Below are 20670 nucleotides of genomic sequence, written 5' to 3' on the forward strand. Positions count from 1 at the left end.
AACCATGCACGCCTACTTCACTATTTGCTTACAAGCTGCTCAGTTCACTTGAAAGAGAATCAAGCAGCACTATCGATGGGCCGTCTTGGGTGTGCCTGTACTTTCCCAGCAAGCTCGGTCATTCCCATTTCATTTCGGTTGCATGCTCACTGGCCATTAAGTGTGCTGTGTCTGTAAGATGTCCCCTCTGTGAATACCACAGCCGAAGGAGAACTCACAAGGTTGGGTGATTAACTGTGCCATATGTGTTTGGTCTACAGATGTCCCAAATCCTCCCTTTGATTTAGAATTGACAGATCAACTCGACAAAAGTGTGCAGCTCTCGTGGACCCCAGGCGATGATAACAACAGCCCTATTACAAGTATGTGATGCAAGTTGCTTTGTGACGGATAAACTTGATGCCCATTTAGGAAGGACTTCATCATATGCAGTTGAAATTCTTCAGAGATATTTGCTCGCATTCTCTGCTTCATTACTAATAGAACAAAAACATTTATTCATGGCCATCTTCCTTTCAGAGCTAGAGTTATTCCAAGTTACAGCTTCTGGTATGGGACGCTAATTAATTGCTGAAGATGTTAATTATGCAAGTACACTATCATTTGGCATTTAAGATCCATAAGAATCACCCTAAGTTTCTACCACAGCAGGAAGATATATTGTTAATTTACTCATTTTACCCATTAATTTGAGAGAAAAAGAAAGGGGTAGCAGGTGCAGGAATGCCCAGTCTGTGTATTAGGGAAGAGACCTGGTGAGTAAAACAGCTTTTCAAACCCACAATTGGCAAGAGAGCTGGGTGTAGACATCAGGTCTGCTAGCTTCCAGTCTCTTTCCCCCCATCAGCCCCTGCTACAAAGTGGCACCTTCAACAAAGTCCGCTCCTCGCCTTGATGACAAAAGCCTAGGGAACAGAATCAGGTGAGGGACCATGTGCCATAAGGATTCTGGAAGGGCTTAATATGGTAAGACCATAGATAACCCAGAAGCATTAAGACTGCAAAGGCCCTTCTGAAGGCAGATGCAGGCCTGTGATATATTATTACCTTCAGGCAGACACTGCATGAAGACTGAGCTCCTTTCTGATGAATACCTAAGACTATTCTGAAATGATGTGTGTGTTGACTTCGTGCACCTGCTGGTAGAGCAGAATATATCCAGTGAAATTCAACCAAAGCCTCATCTTTTCATGTGTTATTTAGTGGTGTTCCTTTCTCAACTGACTTTTCAGTGTTTGATGAGAACACTCATTCATTTATACTGAGTCTTACAGTGGCATCACTGCATTAGCCAGATTTAGCTGGTTAGGATGCCTGGAGATTCGTTTCACCTGTTTAAATGATACCATTACATTTCAAGACATTTCTGCTCTTTCATTCATTCACTCATTCATGCAACAAACACTGAGTACCATCCATTGCTCTGAAATGAAACACCAGAAATCTCTGTCCATATGGAGCTTATATTTTAACAGACACAAATAAGATAAAATTAATATATATCCTGTTATTGTGTATAATATAATTACATAAGTGAACATATGTATATGTGTACACACACACACACACACACACACACTCCTCAGATCTCCCTTCAAGAAAGAACCTGCCACAAGGAGTAGTAACAGCAGCTCCTTCCCTAAGGATCTGCCGCAGTGCTCATGGGAGCCCACTGTCTTCCTAAGCTACTCCAGTAACCGGGCACGGGGAGAGGCCGAGAGCTCAGCCATCCCAGTGCAGAACTTTACTGGGGCTGACCTGACCGAGACTGTCCAGGCTGCTGCCCAGGTTTTCCCCACACACTCCTCCTTCCTCCTGCCTTTCATCTGTCAGACACAAGCCCTGCTTCGTGGTTTGCGTATCTTCCCTGCCTACTCCTGCTTTCTGTCCCTTTTACCTTCCATGGGTGTTTCCCCAGATAAATCTATTTCTAATTTTGTCTTAGCATCTGCTTCCTAGAGGACTCAGACACATCCATATCTTTACACATGGTTGTGAGTGTGTGTGTGTGTGTGTGTGTGTGTGTGTGTGTGTATTGAGGCTATGCAAAAACAGGAGAAGGACATTAAAGTGTGTGAGGTCAGGGGTGTAATTATGAGTAAGGCGGTCAACAAAAGCCACTTTAAGAGGGTACCTTTGGGTATGTCAACAAAGACCTGAGGAGGGCGGTAATGAGCACACTGTGCAGTTGTCTGGAGGAAGAACTTTTCCAGGCAGAGTGAGAAAAAGAGCACAGGCCCTGCGACAGAGGCATGTGGGCTAGGAGGCCAGCATGGCTGTTGTGAAATGAGCAAGAGAAGGTGATGTAGGAAAAGGTCAGAGAGATAAAGAGTTGGTGGGTGGGCATGAAGCATGCCCTGTGCCAAGCCTTGTAGGCCATTATAAGGGCTGGGAATCATTTGGAGGGATTTAAGTAGAGGAGGGATTAATGTATCACTCTGGCTCTTCTGTTGAAAATGGTAGGACGAGAAAGGAAGCAGGGACACCAGGTAGGACCCCAGTTCTCAAACTGGGCATTCAAGCACCCGGTCGGACCTCAGCAAACTCACAGAGGTGTCTCAGGATATTTTTTAAGTTTTTGATTTTTAAATTCTGATATTTAAAAACCATGGTGACATCTGTCAGGCACCACATGAAATATTAGCTTGAGGCAGTTTACAGTTCACCATGATAGTGCTACATCATATTGTGATGATGTCATATCTCTGCAAAACCTTTGCTGTGATAAAATGCAAGTACCAGACGAAAATCAGTGTGCAACAGGAAACAAGGAAGGTGGTGGCCAGTCTGTTTACACAGTTTGAGGAGTTATATGGTTAAAACCCAGTAAGTTTTTTTTAAGTTGTTAACACATGAATAGCCATTAAGTTGCGTGGACCGTACTACTTACAGGGAAGTGTGAGGTATTTCTTTTGGCCTATGGGAGCCATGAAAAAAATTACTGAGACACTAAATCTGCTATGAACTGAGAAATCTTGGAAACTTGTGAGTTAGGCAGTTATGCAGTCATTCACATTTGGATTAGGCTAAGAGGGATGGAGGTGCTGAGAAATGGATGAGCTTGGCATAAATGTTAAAGGTACAGCCAACAGGACTACCAAGAGTATGAGAGAGAGAAGCCAAAAAAGGCTTCAAGGTTCAGCCTGAGTTGTCCCTCCCAAGTGAAGGGGGCAGACTGGGATCAGTCTGGGTCATAACCAGCTTGAGATGCTGTAATAGAGAAACAAGTGGAGCTGCTGAGTAGGTAATTAACTATCCACGCCTGCAGTTCAGAGGAGAGGTAGGAGCTGCAGAAGTAAATGTGCAAGTCATCAGTTTAGGAGGCAGGAGATCACCAGCAAAGTAACATAAACTGAAAGAACTCAAAAGTACTCAGCTGCGGAGCACTGCAACACACGATATTTTGAGGCTCATCTTTGCATCTTTAATTCATATCAGGGTATGTGGTAGGGAGTCAATGAATATCTCAACACCTATTTTTTACAAGAGTAAAACATGTACTCCCACAAAACTTTAGCAGATGAAAGAAGGAAAGCACTGAAAGGTACATCTTCCTCTTCCTGGTTCCCAGTTCCTCTGGTGGCACCTGTGTTATCAGGATACACCTATGTATCCTCCAAGAGGTAACACATGTAAATAAAGCATATACATATGTGCATATGTCATAGGAAATCTTTCTACTTTTACACAAATGTGGTATCCAGCACACACTGTTCTATATCCTACTTGATTTCACCTAACCATGTATTTTAGAAATCATTTCAGTGCATATGGAGCAGCCCTATTCATTTGTTACAGCTGAAGAATATTCCAGTGTGCACACACCCACATTTATTTCATCAGTGTCCTACTGATGAACACTGAGGTTATTTGCAGTTAGCTTGTTTTGATTGCAAACAGTGCTGCAATGTGGATTCTTTTTCATATGTCTCTGAGCATATGCATGAGCACATGTATTCAAAACAAGTCACTTGAAGTACAGTTTCTCAGTGAAAGGGTGTCTGAGTTAAATAAACATCATTACATGTTCTATGTTGTCCTCCACAGAAGATGAACCAATTTACACTTCCTGCAAGTGCTTGTTTCCCTGCAGCACAGTTAACAAAGTATGTTAAATTTTTTATTGTTGCCGATCTGTTTAATGGAAAATGGGTGTCTCACTGGATTTAATTTAACTTCTCCTGTTATAAAAAAAAAAAAGCCATCTTTTCATATATGTAAACTTTCCTAGGGATATGTGGATCACTTCTAAACAGTTTTAAGTAACTAAACTCAGTGTGCTGGAGACAGAATACCAAATATTATGGGGTGTGCTGAAGCATTGAGGATGAGATGATAGAACTCTGAAATCAACATATTCTAATGGAATTCTTTTTGAAAGTGAAATAAGCCATGTCTGGGTCCTCTTGTATATGAATTATTCTTGTACATGAATTATTTCATTATCCTATTAGTTACCCTAGCCACCTGCTTCTTAGGCAACTGAATTTGAATTCACTATCTTGGGTTTGTTGTGTATGTGTGTGTTGTGGCCAGAATTCATCATTGAATATGAAGACACAATGCATGAGGCAGGGCTGTGGCACCACCAAACTGAAGTTTCTGGAACACAGACCACCGCCCAGCTGAAGCTGTCGCCTTACGTGAACTATTCCTTCAGAGTGATGGCAGTCAACAGCCTGGGGAGGAGTAGGCCCAGCAAGGCCTCTGAACAGTATTTGACTAAAGCCGCAGGTAAAGTGGGTCTTCTGTGATATGAAATAAAATAGAATAGTGTTCCATTGTTTGAAAAAGACCAAAGTTTATACATATGTGGCTGTTTAACTTCTAGAACCGGATAAAAATCCTACAGCTGTGGAAGGACTAGGATCGGAGCCTGATAATTTGGTGATTACATGGAAGGTGAGCTATGTTATAAAGGCTTCAACTTTCCTCCATATATTTTAGAGGGGGAAAAAGTCCTTTTTAAATAATATCTATATTAAAGTCCCATTTTACCAGTTTTGGGGAAAAACATATTTTTTAATAAATATATTTATGGGGAAAAATATGTATTTTATATGTATTATTATTTAAGACATGGTATTATATAGTAGTTAAAAGTGTGGTTGGTCCTTGGAGTGAAAACAAATGGGTGCAATTCCCAGCTTTGCCACTTACTAACTGGGTAACTTTAAGCCAGTTGTTTTACATCTCCATTATGTAACTGTATGATAGGAATAATAATAGCATCAACCTCATAAGATTAAGGCTTTAATACACATAAGGCACCCAGAACAGTGCCTAGTACTTATATGTGCTCAATAAATGCTAGCTAGTATTATCATCATCATAGAGAACCATTTAGAAGACATGTACCAAGTTATTCCCAGGAATCAGCTTCTTTTTTGGCTTATCTATATTTTTCTGGACTTGGAAGATTAACATATATTTACTTATGTAATTTAAAAGCTTCTTTTAGATGGATTCATACATGCATATTTATATGCATACATATTTGTACCTACTCATATACATACATACATGTACCAACAGGATAGAATGACAACCAGCCTTTTTTTTTTTTCATAAAGAAAGAAGCAGTTCACAAGTTTCAGTGTCTAAGTAAAATAGATCAACAGATCTATATACTGTCAGATTAACAGGAATATATAAAGGAAACTAGGTAACTGAAATGTTTGAATTCACCAGCCCTTGACTGTGGAGCCAGAGTTTGAGAGGCTTATGTGGTATTTATTTCAAGATAGAAATGAATAACCTTTGCAATGTTGATTGTAAACAAACTTTGAATCTCATCACAAATGAACAAAAGATAAAAGGTCCCTGGAGGAAATTGTGAATAGCTTATATTTTAGTGTTTCAATGCTCACTTTCTCTAAGTCTGGGAATTAAATTTGGTAGTCCAGTAAAAGGTTCTGCGGTGTATCTGTTTATAAGCTCAAATTATTTGGCTTTTCTCATAGCCCTTGAATGGTTTCGAGTCAAATGGGCCAGGCCTTCAGTACAAAGTCAGCTGGCGCCAGCGAGATGGCGATGATGAATGGACCTCAGTGATCGTGGCAAATGTATCCAAATACATTGTCTCGGGCACGCCGACCTTTGCTCCGTACTTGGTGAAAGTTCAGGCCCTCAATGACGTGGGCTTTGCTCCAGAGCCAGCTGAAGTCATGGGCCATTCTGGAGAAGACCGTAAGTATCTGCAGCTATTTCTTTTATACTTTTCCCTTGCAAAAAGGACTTGCCAAGGTGTAAGTCAAAGCCATTTCCAAAGGTGCTTAGATTGGGAGGATGGGAGGCAGTAATTATTTTGCTCAACATTTCTTAATTTAAACTGCCTGCTCTGTAAAAAGTAGGCAGAATATTAAAGGTTATTACTTTTAAAAAAAATATGTTATATTCTCATGAAGTCAAATAAACAGATTTAAAAAATCGACTCTCAGTCCTTGATAATCCATAGCATGGGACTGGGTCATGCTTCAAGCTAAAATTATCAGCGACAGTTTTGCATGAAATTCAAAATAACATTGATACTTTACCCCCTTCCCTGTCATTCTGCAGTCCCAATGGTGGCTCCCGGGAACGTGCGTGTGAATGTGGTGAACAGTACCTTAGCCGAGGTGCGCTGGGAGCCAGTACCTCTGAAAAGTATCCGAGGACACCTGCAAGGCTATCGGGCAAGTGAAGGGAGATTCTCATGCTCTTTCCTTAGGAACAGGCCAGCAGCCAACGCCCCATGTACTTCTCTTCTTCAGAGGAAGAGGCCTTAAGAGTTCATCCGGTTTACCACTCAGGCAGGCCGCATCTAAGGAGCCCCAGTTAGAACTGATTCAAAATCGCACTGCATCTAAAGTGAGAAAAAAAACATTTTCTCAGTTTTTCCCACAGATGACCAAGCATTCCACCAACTGCACAATTAACATATGCACACACTGGGAAAAACTAATGTTTAAAAAACTAGACTATAGCAAAATGCACCTAGCTTGAAAGCAATACTGACCATATGTGGCAAACCCACAGAATCATTCTGCAAATAATGCACTTTTTTAAACAACTCAGATTGTATTTCACAATAATATAGTCCCAACCAGGTCAGTCTCATGAATATCAATTACCTTTGTTGTTGGGAAGCACAGAAAGACTGATTCATGGAGATTTTTGATCCATCAGTGGTCAAGGAACTTTTTTGCACCTACTTTGATTTGGCAACCCTGACCCCTAGAGATCACTTTTTGTACTGCATCACGTTCAATTCTGGATTGTTTTTCTCTGATATTGCCCAACTATATTTCTATGTTGACTTTTCTTAAAATTGCCTTTAAACTCCTAAGAAGGATTGTAGAGGACTTAATAAACAAAAATTCTGGATTTTTAAACTAAAGCTAATCAATAATTTGCTTATCGATTGCTACAAAACCTATGCTTACAATTTAATACAGACAAAACTCAGTGTTTTTCATTAAATGATGCAGTTTGGCTTAGTGAGAAAGCCTAGACTGGAAGTGGAGCTCCCATGGTGGCTCTTGATTGCCCTGTCACTTTGGGCAAGTCACTGGGCAGCCCAGGGACTCACCTGTAGGAGGAATAATAATAAAAACTCACTGTGCTTTTTAGGATTAAGCTAAATGGTATATTGTACCTGAAGTTACATTAACTCTGGAAAAAATATGTAAATGTTGGACAATAATTTTAATTTTTTGAATATTTTATACAAATGAGGCACTTAATCCTTCTATTGCCTTCCATTTCCTTATGTTAAGAGAAAACCATATAGGTATGATGCTGTTTCATTTATTTCATGTGTATTCCTCCAAAATAGTATAGCCCAGCTTCATCATATATTCTTAATTTAATTTCCCTCATTGTCTGTGGGCTTCTATTCTCTTGCCTCAGAATCAGTATCTGTTTTGCCAACAATCTTCTAAAATGTGCCAAGGGAATTTTCTGGAAAAAAAAAACATAAAACTTTAATTTTGTGAGCATGAGGAATCTTGTTTGCTCCCTTCTGTGTTCCTGACTTTTGTTCTTACTGTTTCAGATTTACTACTGGAAGGCACAGAGTTCGTCGAAAAGAAACAGGCGCCACATTGAGAAAAAGATTCTCACTTTCCAGGGCAGCAAGACTCATGGCATGTTGCCAGGGCTGGAGCCCTTCAGCCACTACACAGTGAACGTGCGAGTGGTCAATGGGAAAGGCGAGGGCCCAGCCAGCCCCGACAGAGTCTTTAATACTCCCGAAGGAGGTATGGGGTGGACGCGTCTCTGAGATCCTAGGAACACATGACACATCTGGAGAGGCTTTGCATGACAGAAGGACCCCCAGATAAAGTACATTCTGGAAGTCAAATGCAACTTCCCCATAGATGAACACAGCTGGCAAAATGCCAGCTCATATGTGGCTTTGAGGATATGTGGAAGCCTTCAGAACCCAAATGCTGCCCTAAAACCCCCATCTCAACTTAAAATTTTTCTCCACACCTAGTTACACTTCAGAAACCTTGCCCATTTGATGTTTATTTGGGTCATTAACTTTCTGATATAAGGCAAGTTATAAAATTTCTCTAAGCTTCAGTTACTTCATCTGAAAAGCATGAGCACTGATGTGATAACCTAAGAAAACACCTGGCAAGGAAAATAATTCTGTACACCCTAGTGCACCTTCACAGTTTATGCCAAAGTTGAGCTGCGTTAGGAGGTTGCAAATCTTGCAAAGTGGGTTGGGAAGAGAAGGGGAAAGTCATTTCAAGGATGGACCACTGGCACAGGAACATGGAAGCCTAGTGGATGGAGAAGAGAGGGCTTCTGGAGAATGAAACATAGGGATTTGAAAAGGCACCAAAATGGGCTTTATAATTTTTAATTTTGCCTCAAGCCAATATTAAAAATGAGCCAGACAACTTCTGTGGATTCCTTAGGTCTTTTAGATCAAACACTTCACAGGTAAACAGTGCCCTGGCTCCTGTTGGAAGAGCTCATGTTGGCTGCTGCCCAACAGCCCCTGAGGGCCATCCTGTGTCCCAGCTCCCATTTCATTATACTTGCTTGTCCTCAGTCTCATTGCACCTTAGAGGTCAATGGCACCTGTCACTCAAGGCTTGCACTAGTGAGACCCCGAACCAGTCCTGTAGATGGTTCTGGGGAAGGTGTCACAGAAGATATGACCAGGGGATTAAAGCAGAAAAAAAGAATAGTCGTAAGTTCAAAGACACAAAGGGATGAAACAGCAAAGCCCCCTCAAGGAGCTGCAGGTCTCAGAGCCAAGAATGGTGAGAAGAGAGAGGAAGGTCAGCTAGGGAGGACCTGCAGCCTGCACGGTCTTAAGTGCTGTGGATATCAACCTGTAAGCCAGAGGCTCTTAACCTGGGGACTGTAATCTCTCAGAGGGGTCAGTGAATGAGTTTAAGTTGCTCGTGAACCCTCCTGATATTGTGTGTAAAATGTGTCTATTTTCCTGGGGAGAGCTTATGGCTGTCATCAGATTCTCAAAGGGGTGGTTTGGGGAAGCCTAGAACCATGTGCCAGGACTGGCCTAGGCCCAGGCAAAGACCATTCAGGGCCTGAAGTGGGGGTGGGGGCAGAGAGCAGAGGAGGGACTGAATATGGCTGAGATGAATGTGAGGCAACTGACAGGATTTAGTGTCCCAGGAGATGGTGGAAATGAGGCAGAGGGAGAAGTTCATTTTGGCTCCCTGGCATCTGGCTAGAGGGACAGGAGAGACAGTAGTGCCATGAATATGCCTAGGGAGTGTGGGAGGTTGGGGAGAGGAGGGAACCACCGTGAGGAGAGCTGCCGCCATCCGTCGTCCTCATGAGCAAGTGAATAAAGGAAGACCGGGCATGCTTCCTCTGGCCATTGGCCAGCTTCTGCCACCAAGGACCTGACGCCCCGCAGGCCTGCCGCAGAGCCAGGGGTTTGCCAGCAATGGGATTTTGTCCATCACCTTGAGATTCTGGGCGTCTGTCAGCATTCTGGATGAAGCCACTCTGCGCCTGGCAGACTGGCTTGTGCCCACAGCCCAGCAGGCCAGGTGTTCTGACTGTGGAGACACCTGGTTTGTTGGGGAAAACAATCTTTAATAACCCGAGGGGGCACAGGTGCTTCTTCCAGAAGGTCTGGTTAGAATAGTTTCACTCAGTCACTAGTTCACTCTTGTGAAGACACCGTTCATGAATCAAGTGAGTACTTTCTTGGCCCTTTTCTTTTTAAACGTTGGCTCGGGTCCATATAAAGGCAAAGTCTTTATATGTTTTTGAGGGGATGGTCTTAATGAATCTAAATGGAAATGGAGAGAAAAAAAGAAGGGCACTAGCTAATCTAGGGCACTGTGAGGTTCCCGTCACAGGTTTTTGTTCATGTATTTTCCGTTGAATCAGGGACAAGAATGAATTACGGAGAACAAAAACCTTGCTGAATTCTGTGAACATGGTGAAATGTGTCATTTCATACATTTCAAAATATTCAAAATTCTTTTCATTGACTCTGTTCTTATTAAAAGTCCCCAGTGCTCCGTCCTCTTTGAAGATTATTAATCCGACACTGGACTCGCTCACTTTGGAATGGGATCCACCAAGCCACCCGAACGGCATTTTGACGGAGTACACCTTAAAATATCAGCCAAGTGAGTTATTGGGAGAAGGAGAGGGGAAATACGGTTTTAAAAGGAAAAAAATGGTAACTATTATCTTAGAATACATACTGGTCATTTGTTTGTAGCAGCAGGATATATATATATATCCTTCAAGTGTTATATCAGAAGGGACTACAAATCAGTCTTTTTAAAGACATATATGCTGTAGAAAGTTAGGTAATCTGCAAAACAGTATAGATCTGTGAGCATGGGGCTTAGGTGGGTTCTGTCAGTGATCAGACAGGCATTATCTGCAAGTAGATAATGGTAAGAGAGTTCCTTTGGCACAAAGCCTCTGAAGAAGAGTTCTGGAGTTATGCCTCCACCTGCAACAACAAAGACAAAAAATGCTGTTGTGACACAACTATAAAATTCCCCTAGTCTACAGGCCAATTGAGGATATCCTTCCCCTTGTTATGCCATATTATAGGAGCTGTAAAAGGTTATCAGTTATGTTGGGCCAGAGTGAGTGCGGATTACAAAAGTCAGTGTATTTCCAAGTCTAGGTCTTTGGTTGACATATTGATTTATCATAGCATTCTTCTAGCATCTAATGGGGAATGAACTTCTTTATTTCTTGTTGACAGTTAACAACACACATGAATTAGGCCCTCTCGTAGATTTGAAAATTCCTGCCAACAAGACAAGGTGGACTCTAAAAAATTTAAACTTCAGCACCCGGTATAAGTTTTATTTCTATGCACAAACAGCAGCAGGACCAGGAAGCCAAATAACAGAGGAAGCAGTAACCACTGTGGATGAAGGTAAGACGGGTATGTAGAAAAATCCATCTAAGCATCGTGAGACAAAAATCTGCAACCAAAGTTTATGCTTCTCTTCCCCTCTTAACAATGAGTATTCATCTTACCCAACTAATACAAACATTTGTAAAATCCCATTTTGATATGTATATATATAATTAATTATTTAATTCATATTAGAATAGCTATTTAATATTTGTTTTCAAAATCCATATGAAATTGTAAACTTATAATAAAATATTGAGGTGAGGGTAGGAAAGTATAACATTCTGCCACACTTGAATTCAAAGTTCAAGGCAATGGCTTTTCCTGTCTATAACTTTCATGTATATACACAGACACAGGCACATACATTTAATACACATATATGTGCCTGTACTGGCATACACATCTATCTACAAATAAATAAATGTAATTCTAGTTCTGGTTTTGATGCACTGGAAAATAATTTGCTAGTCCACATATGAATTTAGGTTTTCTAGCAAGGAATACAGAACCTAATAACTGTGTCTTTATTTTGTCTTTGAGCATGGGACTTTGTATTTTGGTATGCCATCTGGTACAGAGAAAGCAAAATAGCCCTATTAAAGTATCTAGAAAAGGAATTAACATTTCCTTTCATACCTTTAAAACTCACTTTGAAAAAAGTTAGATTCAATGAAAATGATCAAAAATATTATAAAAGGTTTTCTGGTTTTGCATGTCTCTAAACTGTAGAATTGCTTAAGGATTATTTCATTATCTTTCATAGCATAAGAAATTGACATTTCCACCTAAAAATTGGTTTAAAATGCCCTAAGCCTTCATATAAAATAGGCAACTGTGAATAATGCACCTTAAGTAATGTGTGGATTTGATTACTGGGTAAGTTTGGGGACACCAACTTATCTTTGTCCCCTGTACCTAATGTGGTACACTTCATTCTCCTCGCATGCTTTGGCATTTTAATAAGTGTTTTTGTATCGCTTTACATGCTCATGGGTGTGTTACATCTAACTATATAGTGTCCTATTTCTGTTTCCCTTCATTAAAGCTGGTATTCTTCCACCTGATGTAGGTGCAGGCAAAGGTAAAATAATTCATCTGCATGACTTTATACATGTGTGAAATTTGCAATGTTGAACATGGGGAAGTGCAGCATGGGTTAAAGAGAAAATAAAATAAGCTTTAAAGCACCAAAAGAAAGAGAAGATCTTGGAAGATCTTGGCTTTAAAATTAATGTCTAGTTTTTCTTATAAGTAGAAAGCCACACATTGATTTCTCCTAAAACTTTTTCTCAAGACATCCCTGTCACAAATCCTAATCGTAGCTTTTAATGACATGACTGTGGCTGGGTCTCACAGGACCACAACCGTGGATTTGTCACAGATCCTCTCTATGGGCATGCCATATAGTAAAGGTTCAGAAACATTAGTCCTGTGATGAAAATAGCCTGTGAGAAATCGGATCAGCCAAGCTTTCCATTCTAATCCGATCAGCTGTTCTCAAGATGCAGTGCACACCCTGCTGGCATTACACTACGGTCTCTGCTTGGAACTTCAGCTCAGCAGTACCCTGTAACTGGCCTGAGAGTCAGTCTCCCCACCAAAATCCCCTCCGAGCAAGTCTTCTAGTCAGCCTGCATGCTCTACTCAGTCGTGTTATTCCATCCTGTCCTCACCAAACTGCTCAAGTCCCCCCAATCCAGGTAATAGCCAACAATTGCTGTGGATTACTTTTGTTTTCCTCCATTTCTCACAGGTCTCTGGGTGAGAAAGATTGGTGGGGGCTGTGGTGCTTGAGTTAGTTGTCACATGTCTCCCACCTGAGGGGATCCCAAAGACAGCTGCCCCCATCTTTGGCCCGCAGCTGTGGGTCGATCTGTTGGCTTGTTAGATGACAGCAGGACCCCTGCCAGAGAACCCTGTTATCCCATGGGGTGCCCCCTGCCAGGGCTTCTCTTGGACTTCAGCAGGCTAATTGAGCATAAATAAGAAATGAAGACAAGGAAAACCAAGAGAAATAAGTGCTTTGCCTTAAAGTATTCAAAATTTGTGAGCTTAGGCCTGATACATATCTTCTGTCTTCTTAGAACTCTGCTTATATTCAGTCATGGCAAATTATAAAATGTAGATCAGATAGATCTTGGAGGGATTGAATAAGAACTGTAGCCATTTTCAGTAATCTTAATGACACGATATATGTGTGTTTTAGACTCAAAAGAACAAAGTTATTAAAATTCAAAGTTTCCACAATCTTGTAGACAGATGGAAACCTTTCTTGTGTATATCCAGGTCTTTACTGGGATAATTAGGTGTCAGTTAAAAACCTAATTTGCTTTCAATAATTTGCTACTATGTTCCCCTGGTAACCTTCGATTGAGGCATTCCAGAGAGGGCCTGGCCTCTTTCCCTCTGCAGCGGACACCTCCGTGCAGCTCTGCCTAGAGTCATTGCGGAGTAATTGTGTGGCAGTTGGGCTCCTGTGGAGAGCATCTGAGTTTTCCATTGATTCGTCTTGTTAGAAAAGGGCATACATTCCACGGGAAAAACATCACCAGCTAATATTAAAGAATTAAAAATAACTAAAAGAAATCTTCACATTAGGTTTTACGCTTCATTTACTGCTACTAACTTGAATTGTGAATATGATTATAGAGACAAAGAAAAAATGGAGTGTCAGAAAGTTCATGAAGCCCCTAATGTTGAAATCTGATGGATTTCAGATATGAGAAATAGTGCTTAAACTTTTTTAAAGCTAAATCGAACCTTATTTCCTATATTGTTTCTTCTAATAGGGTACAGTAATTAACACTGCTTGCAAAAAATGATGACATTTCAATCACGATAAGACTTTAAATTGCTCAAGAATAATTGGTTATCTTGGGTTTCCCTTCCTTAAAAATATTTCTTTTTCAACGTAAGAATGAATTTATTTTCTCTGTTTTCCTTCTCCACGCAGTTTAGCTACATGTGGGAGGAGAGAAAAATAAAAGTTCTCCATGGTCCTTCTAAATTGTAATATTTTTATCTATCTTTTATACTTTAATTTAAAATGGCAGGAAAGAGAATAAATAAGAGCTGAATCCCTGAGAGAAAACATGTTATGATATCCTCAGCTATAGAAGCATCAGCCTCTAGAGATTTTAATTCACTTCTGATCAAAGAGGGGAAAAGAGGTGCAGCTGAGTTTACATTTTTAAATTTTCTTACAGATTTTAAGAGATGTTAAGCAAAGCCAAGCTTACAAATATATAATTACAAAAGATTATTTAAGCTGCAGAGCAGAAGCCAGGATGATTCATTCAGCTACATTATGCTGTATTAATGCTGTCCTTGCCTTAATTCGAGCATGGAGATACCCTGGAGACCTTCAGGCATCACTTACCATGATCTGTGTCCTTGTTTGGTTGAAGCCCTCAATATCTGTGTGAGAATTATAGTTGTTTGGTTGTATTTGTTCAATTTCTGTGTCCCTTTAAATAGTTTTGGGGTCCAGGATTCTAGGAAATAGACCTGTGAAGGCATCTATAGAAATAGAGAATGGATTTGTGTTCATGGTCCTAGAGTTGCTGATGGATGGGCATTCCTTTATCCACAGCATTTTACTCCTTTACCCTTTGGACCAGTCACCAAAACACTTTTGTGTTTGACTAGTTGGAGCACAGGAATAAGGAGCAGCTAACTGGCAAGTCGGTAACTGAACCTGGATCTTGACCTAATTAGGAGCTGACTGTGGTCAGCCAGTTAGGACTGAGCAGAAGAGGTGAGAAGCTAGTGATGAATCCTCCCTGTGGTCAGACTCTCACTTATAATTACACCAGAATTGGTCCCACTGCTACCAATTAGGTCAAGAAACAAGGAAAAGCTAAAGAACCAGTAAATAAAAGCCAGGTTTAAAGTTCACAATTTTATTTGGCCTAAGACTCCAGTTGACCCTTGAACAACACAGGGGTTAGAAGCACTGACTCCCCACACAGGTGAAATCCATGTATAACTTTGACTCCCCCACAACTTAACTACAAATAGCCTACTGTTGATCAGAAACCTTACCAATGACATAAATGATCGATTAACACATTTTGTAGGTTATATGTTTTATATACTGTATTCTTACAATAAGTAAGCTAGAGAAAAGAATATGTTTTTTCAAATTGTTGCAAATCTCAAAAAAATTCCCATGTATTTATTGGAAAAACTCCATATGTAAGTAGACCAATGCAGTTCAAACTCATGTTGTTCAGGGCCAGCTGGCATATAGAAGGTCCCATCAATTCAGCAGTTCATGTCTATCTGGCATGTAAAATGTGCCAGGCTCTTTTAAGGCACCGTGTATCAAGATGGTAATACAGACCCTGCCTTTGATATGCTTAAAATATGGCAGGTAAGACCAACACATAAAAAAGAGTAAAAATAGATGCTAACCTAGTAATTTGAATAAAATGTTATCTGAGCATAGAGGAGTGAGCCTGTTTTTGCCAAACAGGTTCAGGGAAAGCTTCCCAAAGAAAGTAGTATTAAACTGGGCCTTGAAAGGGAAGTAGAATTTTGGCCCATGAGTCAGGGCTTGGGGTGTGTAAGTTCTTGGTGGGGGAATAAGCCAAGGCATGGGGTTGAAAACCCTGGACGTTAGGGTTATACCCAGACATGTAGCTGAAGAGGTAGGTGAGGCCTGGTGTGAATGACCCTTAGCAGCAGGGAATGCCTCGCTAAGGAATCTGTGTTCACCTGTGGGCAGAGGCAAGTCCTCCACGACCTAAACAGGTAAGTGACAGGGCCAGGTATGTAGCTTAGGAGGCTAGAAATAGGTAACTGCATTAGTGGGAGGCTTACAGTAGGGAGAGAGAAGAGAGGCAGACTGCGGAGAAAGCCCACATAAGAAACGACACTAGCTGCCCCGCTGTCATGTCATTGGTGACACTTGAGTATTTGTTCAATAAGGAAGAGGGTGAGTGCTGAGTAAAAACAAGGAGAGATCGAATTCTCAATGCGAAAAGTGGCCAAATAGCATCACTTTAGGAAATCACCCTTTCTCTGGGTGTCTTTAAATTTGAGCTAAATGCTCTTCTCTTATAAATACTTCACTATGGTCTGCCTTGAACATCTTCATCATTACACCAAGACTAAATTCCTCAGTTCCATGATTCCAAAAATGTTTTAAGAAAATTAATGTTTCATCTGGGTTCTTTGCAGTGAATATTTTACCCCCATGTTCATATTTACCATCTCTGTTGATTTGATCATATTCTTATCATTATCTATTCCTTTAAGAAGAAAATCTCAAGACAATCGACATCAGTTAGGTGCACAGAAAGACCCTACATAATTCAGTAATCAGTTTTGCTCTCAGCTATTTCCCACCCTCAGCACACAGAGCAACACAACATACGTGTGATGATGAACTGTATCTCAGAGACCAAGTGCATTATTTCATTACTGTAATATACAGATCTTCCTCAATTTATCATGAGGTCACACCTCCATAAAGCCATCATAAATTGAAAATATGTCAAGAATGCGTTTAATACACATAGCCCACCAAACATCACAACTTGGCCTTGCCTACCTTAAATGTGCTCAGAAGACTTAGGTTAGCCAGAAGGTGGGCAAAATTATCAAATACAAAGCCTATTTTATAATAAAGTGTCAATATCTCATATGATTTTTGACTACTATGCTGAAAGTGAACAACAGCATGGCTGTGCAGGTGCAGAATAGTTGTAAATGTATGGGTTGTTGACCCCCGGAAGCGAGTAGCTGACTGGGAGCTGTGCTCACCGTCCACCCAGCATCATGAGAGAGGACAGTCTGCATATGACCAGGCCAGGAAAGGGCCCAAATGCACAGTTCCAAGTATGACTTCTATTGAATGTGCACCCTTTCACACCATCATAAGGTCAAAAAATCCTAAGTCGAACTATTGTTAAGTCAGGGACCATCTGTACTTCTCTTTCTGATCCTAAGAAAGGTCATTTCGTTAAATTTGTTTCAGTAGAGGCCTTTAGCTTCTAAATTATATAACATTATTTGGAATTTAGTTTTAGAGTCTAAGGAAACCCATTGACACTTCTGACTTACTATCCTAGGATGCTTTCTCTGGAAAAATAAATTGATCATACCATTTTTTAACTACTCAAGCTAATATATCTACAAATATGTCATTTTTAGTTTAGGTTGTTGCAGTCAGGCTGATTGACTTGTCAGCCTTAGATGGCCAAATCTTTTAATGACTAGACGTCATCTTTACTGAGTCACAGGCACATAGCTCCAGACAGCAGGCCTGTAGTCTCCATAATTTGGTGTTCTAAGAAGCTGTTGAGTTTTCACTCTGATTTTTCAGAAGGTGATATGCAATGAACACTTAGCAGGTAAGGCTGCCTTGCTCTCTGGGATGTGTCAAGTGAAATAGGTTTTATTCCTTTTATTTCTTCTTTCTTAAGTTATTTGGCAATTCTTTTTCAGCTTCTCTTCCAGCATACCCTAACCATCCAAAATACTCTAAAGTTCCTGGAGTAAAGCTCCTTAGCTGGGGTCCCAGGACTTCCCAGAGGCAGATTCTTAAAGAAGTTTGTGGCTCAAAGAAGGTCAAAAGCCACTACTCTAAGGATCATCCTTTCTTACCCCAAAAAACAAATTTTTTTAAGACTCACACTGAGATAATAAATAGAATTGAAAAACAACTGCCTCACACTGGTTTTATCTTGCAATTTCTGAGATGCCATGACCTTTGCCCCCAGCATTGTTCAGCCCTCTGGGCCGAGCATCAGTAGATGAAGACTGATCAGTTTCCTGAGACTGTGGCTAATGGACCACAGTTTACATTGTTCAAGACTCACATAATAGAACCCATAGATTTTAATATTGTGCATCATTTCTGATTATTCATTTATTTCCCAATGAATATGGAATTCAACCATTCCCTTCCAAAAAAAAATAATTTCCATAGTGAAAGTGAAGTATGAATGAACTCTAAATTTCAGCAGCAAATTCTAATTTTTAATTTTATCTACACAGTCTCAGAGTACTTAAACTTATTTTGCATTTGTGTGTATGGTGCTGCAATTTGATTGCTTGATTCATTTTTCTATTGTATATTTATTTCAAGCAGTAAATCCAGGGATCCTCAAACTTACAAAGCCACAGCTGCTGAGACCTATGTCAGTATCAGTTGGGAATATGAGGGATCAGAGCATGTGAACTTGAATGTTGAATATGGTGTAGCTGGCAGTAAGAAACAATTTCATTACCTGGGTTTAAGTTGGAGGATATATCTTAAGAGATTAAAGTCATTTTTAAGTATTTACTATGGCTCATCTTGAAAAATAACTTGATCCAATTGAGGGAATCAGATTTATCTAAAAAAAACTATAGTAAACCATCAGTCAGTATATTTTATACATAACTAAAAATCTTTTATTTGTATTATTAAAAAGCAAGAGACATAATAAGTCTCTTGCCTATGTTATTTTCATGTCATGGTACTTAAAACTGTTCTATACCAACATCACATCAACAAGAGTAATAATGAATAATTGTGTTTGTAAGTGCAAGGAGGAAAGAAGAAAATTTGTTCAAATTGCGTGTTGAAGTAGCAGAAATCAAACTGACTTCAAAGTAGTCATTTTGTCTATGTCACCTGACAGAATTTTATCAGTCACTGCAGAAAATTAACACTGTGGGGAAGCATCCAGTATGTTTCAATGTTTCATGTACTCCCACGTCAGGCGCTCTACTGATGTCCTGGCCACGTCTACCAGGAGAGGGGCAGCTTTAATTTCCAGCAGGTTATGGAAACTCAGATGCAGGTTGCTGTGCATGCATTGAGCTGGGTGGCCCATCAAAGGGACAAAGTACTGAAGGTAGTCCAACTTCCTGTTTAGGCCTTTATCATGAAAGTGAATATTTTTAGAAAGAACTGTCCCTTTTAGGAAAACCAATATTTGGGAAAGGTGAAATCTATAACTTGGATAAATTTGAAGGCATTTAAGTTTACCAAAAGATTCATCTTGTTGAATCTTAAAAAATAATTCTTCCCATAGTTCATTTAAGCTACCAATGTATAACAGTTCTTTTTATAAACATCATTAGAGAAACTCAATATTTTTATAAGGCAAGGTGCAGATAAAGAAGCTTCTTTTGCATCAAAGAGAAGATTTAATGTAATGGAAATATATGCAATTAATACACCATCTGGATGTCTAGTCAATTTTTCTTTGAGGATATTCTCTTGCAATTTTTCATTTTAATCAGTTTATTTGACATAATAATCAAAACTGATAAGCCTAAGCATCCTAAATTTTGTCTTTATCTTATAAAGAATTTGCCTCTCTTGAAGCAACAAGTGACTTCTTGTCCCTTAAAATATTCAAACTTGTTGTTTTTGCAAAATTTCCATTTTGCAAAGTAGAATGAAGGAAAAAAATTGTAAATGGTTCTCAGAGCTTTGGGTTAAAGGGTCTAATGCCAGGAAGAGCATATGAAGTTCAAGTTGGTGCTGAGGGGGCCTCTGGTTTTGTGAGTTCAGATAATGTACTTGAGACAGGCCCCAGAGAGATGCACCCCGCACCAGTTGTGGCTCAAGCTCAGAGGTGAAGCTCGGGGGCCCTCCAGTTGGAGACGGCTGGTGGAGCCGGGTTAGGGGTAGGGCCAGGAATGTCTTTCTCTGGGACCCAAATGGGTAGGGTTTTGGGGGTTTGTCTTTGGCTCTTTATATCAAATGAATTACAGAATTGAGCAAATCATCATCTAATCACATTATTGCCAAAAACCATTACCAAAACAGAGGCAAACACGATTCTTAACTTAGCTTGTTCAGGTAATTCAATTTTTCACATCATTTCCACATATGAACTTTTCCTCAGCACTCGATTCGAATTCTTGAAATGATTTAGAGCTGAAATAACTCATTGATGACTTTAAATTTTTTATGTCAAAATGGACTGTAACCCAGAAGAACCCTGTAGTTTGGTTAGACAACTGATGAAAACATTATTAAATTTATATAGAACAAGAAATTGTTCGAATCATGTATTTCATTGTTGCCAAATTTGCCTGTACGAATTTGTTATTTGAATATTTTCAAACTCTGCAAGTAATGATTAAAGTTTCTAAAATAAAGTGTTCATGTAAGATGCAAGAATATTCATCTTTACTCACAAGATGGAAAACAACCCCTGACTACTAAAATTTAAAGAAGGGTTGTGTGGTACATGTTCACTGATCATACATTCATGTTATTGTCAGTCACTTCATGCATTCTTGAAGAAATGTTACATTTCCTGTAGAACCCATAGGCAAAATGTATT

The 20670-nt window shown here is 39.9% G+C and overlaps 1 protein-coding gene across 19 annotated transcripts in view; it reads left to right on the forward strand.

Annotated features, from left to right (window-relative positions):
- Nucleotides 1–20670, forward strand: part of NRCAM (neuronal cell adhesion molecule) — a 256908-nt gene that overhangs the window by 222749 nt on the left and 13489 nt on the right. For 9 of the 19 annotated variants that reach the window (XM_036918946.2, XM_036918943.2, XM_036918954.2 and 6 more), the window contains 9 exons: nucleotides 261–362; nucleotides 4537–4734; nucleotides 4832–4902; nucleotides 5964–6189; nucleotides 6559–6674; nucleotides 8036–8240; nucleotides 10494–10616; nucleotides 11213–11389; nucleotides 12420–12455. In XM_036918946.2, the coding sequence (XP_036774841.2) occupies nucleotides 261–362; nucleotides 4537–4734; nucleotides 4832–4902; nucleotides 5964–6189; nucleotides 6559–6674; nucleotides 8036–8240; nucleotides 10494–10616; nucleotides 11213–11389; nucleotides 12420–12455 (1254 nt within the window). Of the gene's footprint in view, nucleotides 1–260; nucleotides 363–4536; nucleotides 4735–4831; nucleotides 4903–5963; nucleotides 6190–6558; nucleotides 6675–8035; nucleotides 8241–10493; nucleotides 10617–11212; nucleotides 11399–12419; nucleotides 12456–20670 lie in introns of all 19 variants that reach the window. The other 10 variants (XM_036918959.2, XM_036918948.2, XM_036918955.2 and 7 more) reach the window with 2 other exon arrangements.

Source organism: Manis pentadactyla, chromosome 7, assembly GCF_030020395.1.
Source record: "Manis pentadactyla isolate mManPen7 chromosome 7, mManPen7.hap1, whole genome shotgun sequence".
In the NCBI taxonomy this organism is placed as follows: Eukaryota; Metazoa; Chordata; class Mammalia; order Pholidota; family Manidae; genus Manis; species Manis pentadactyla.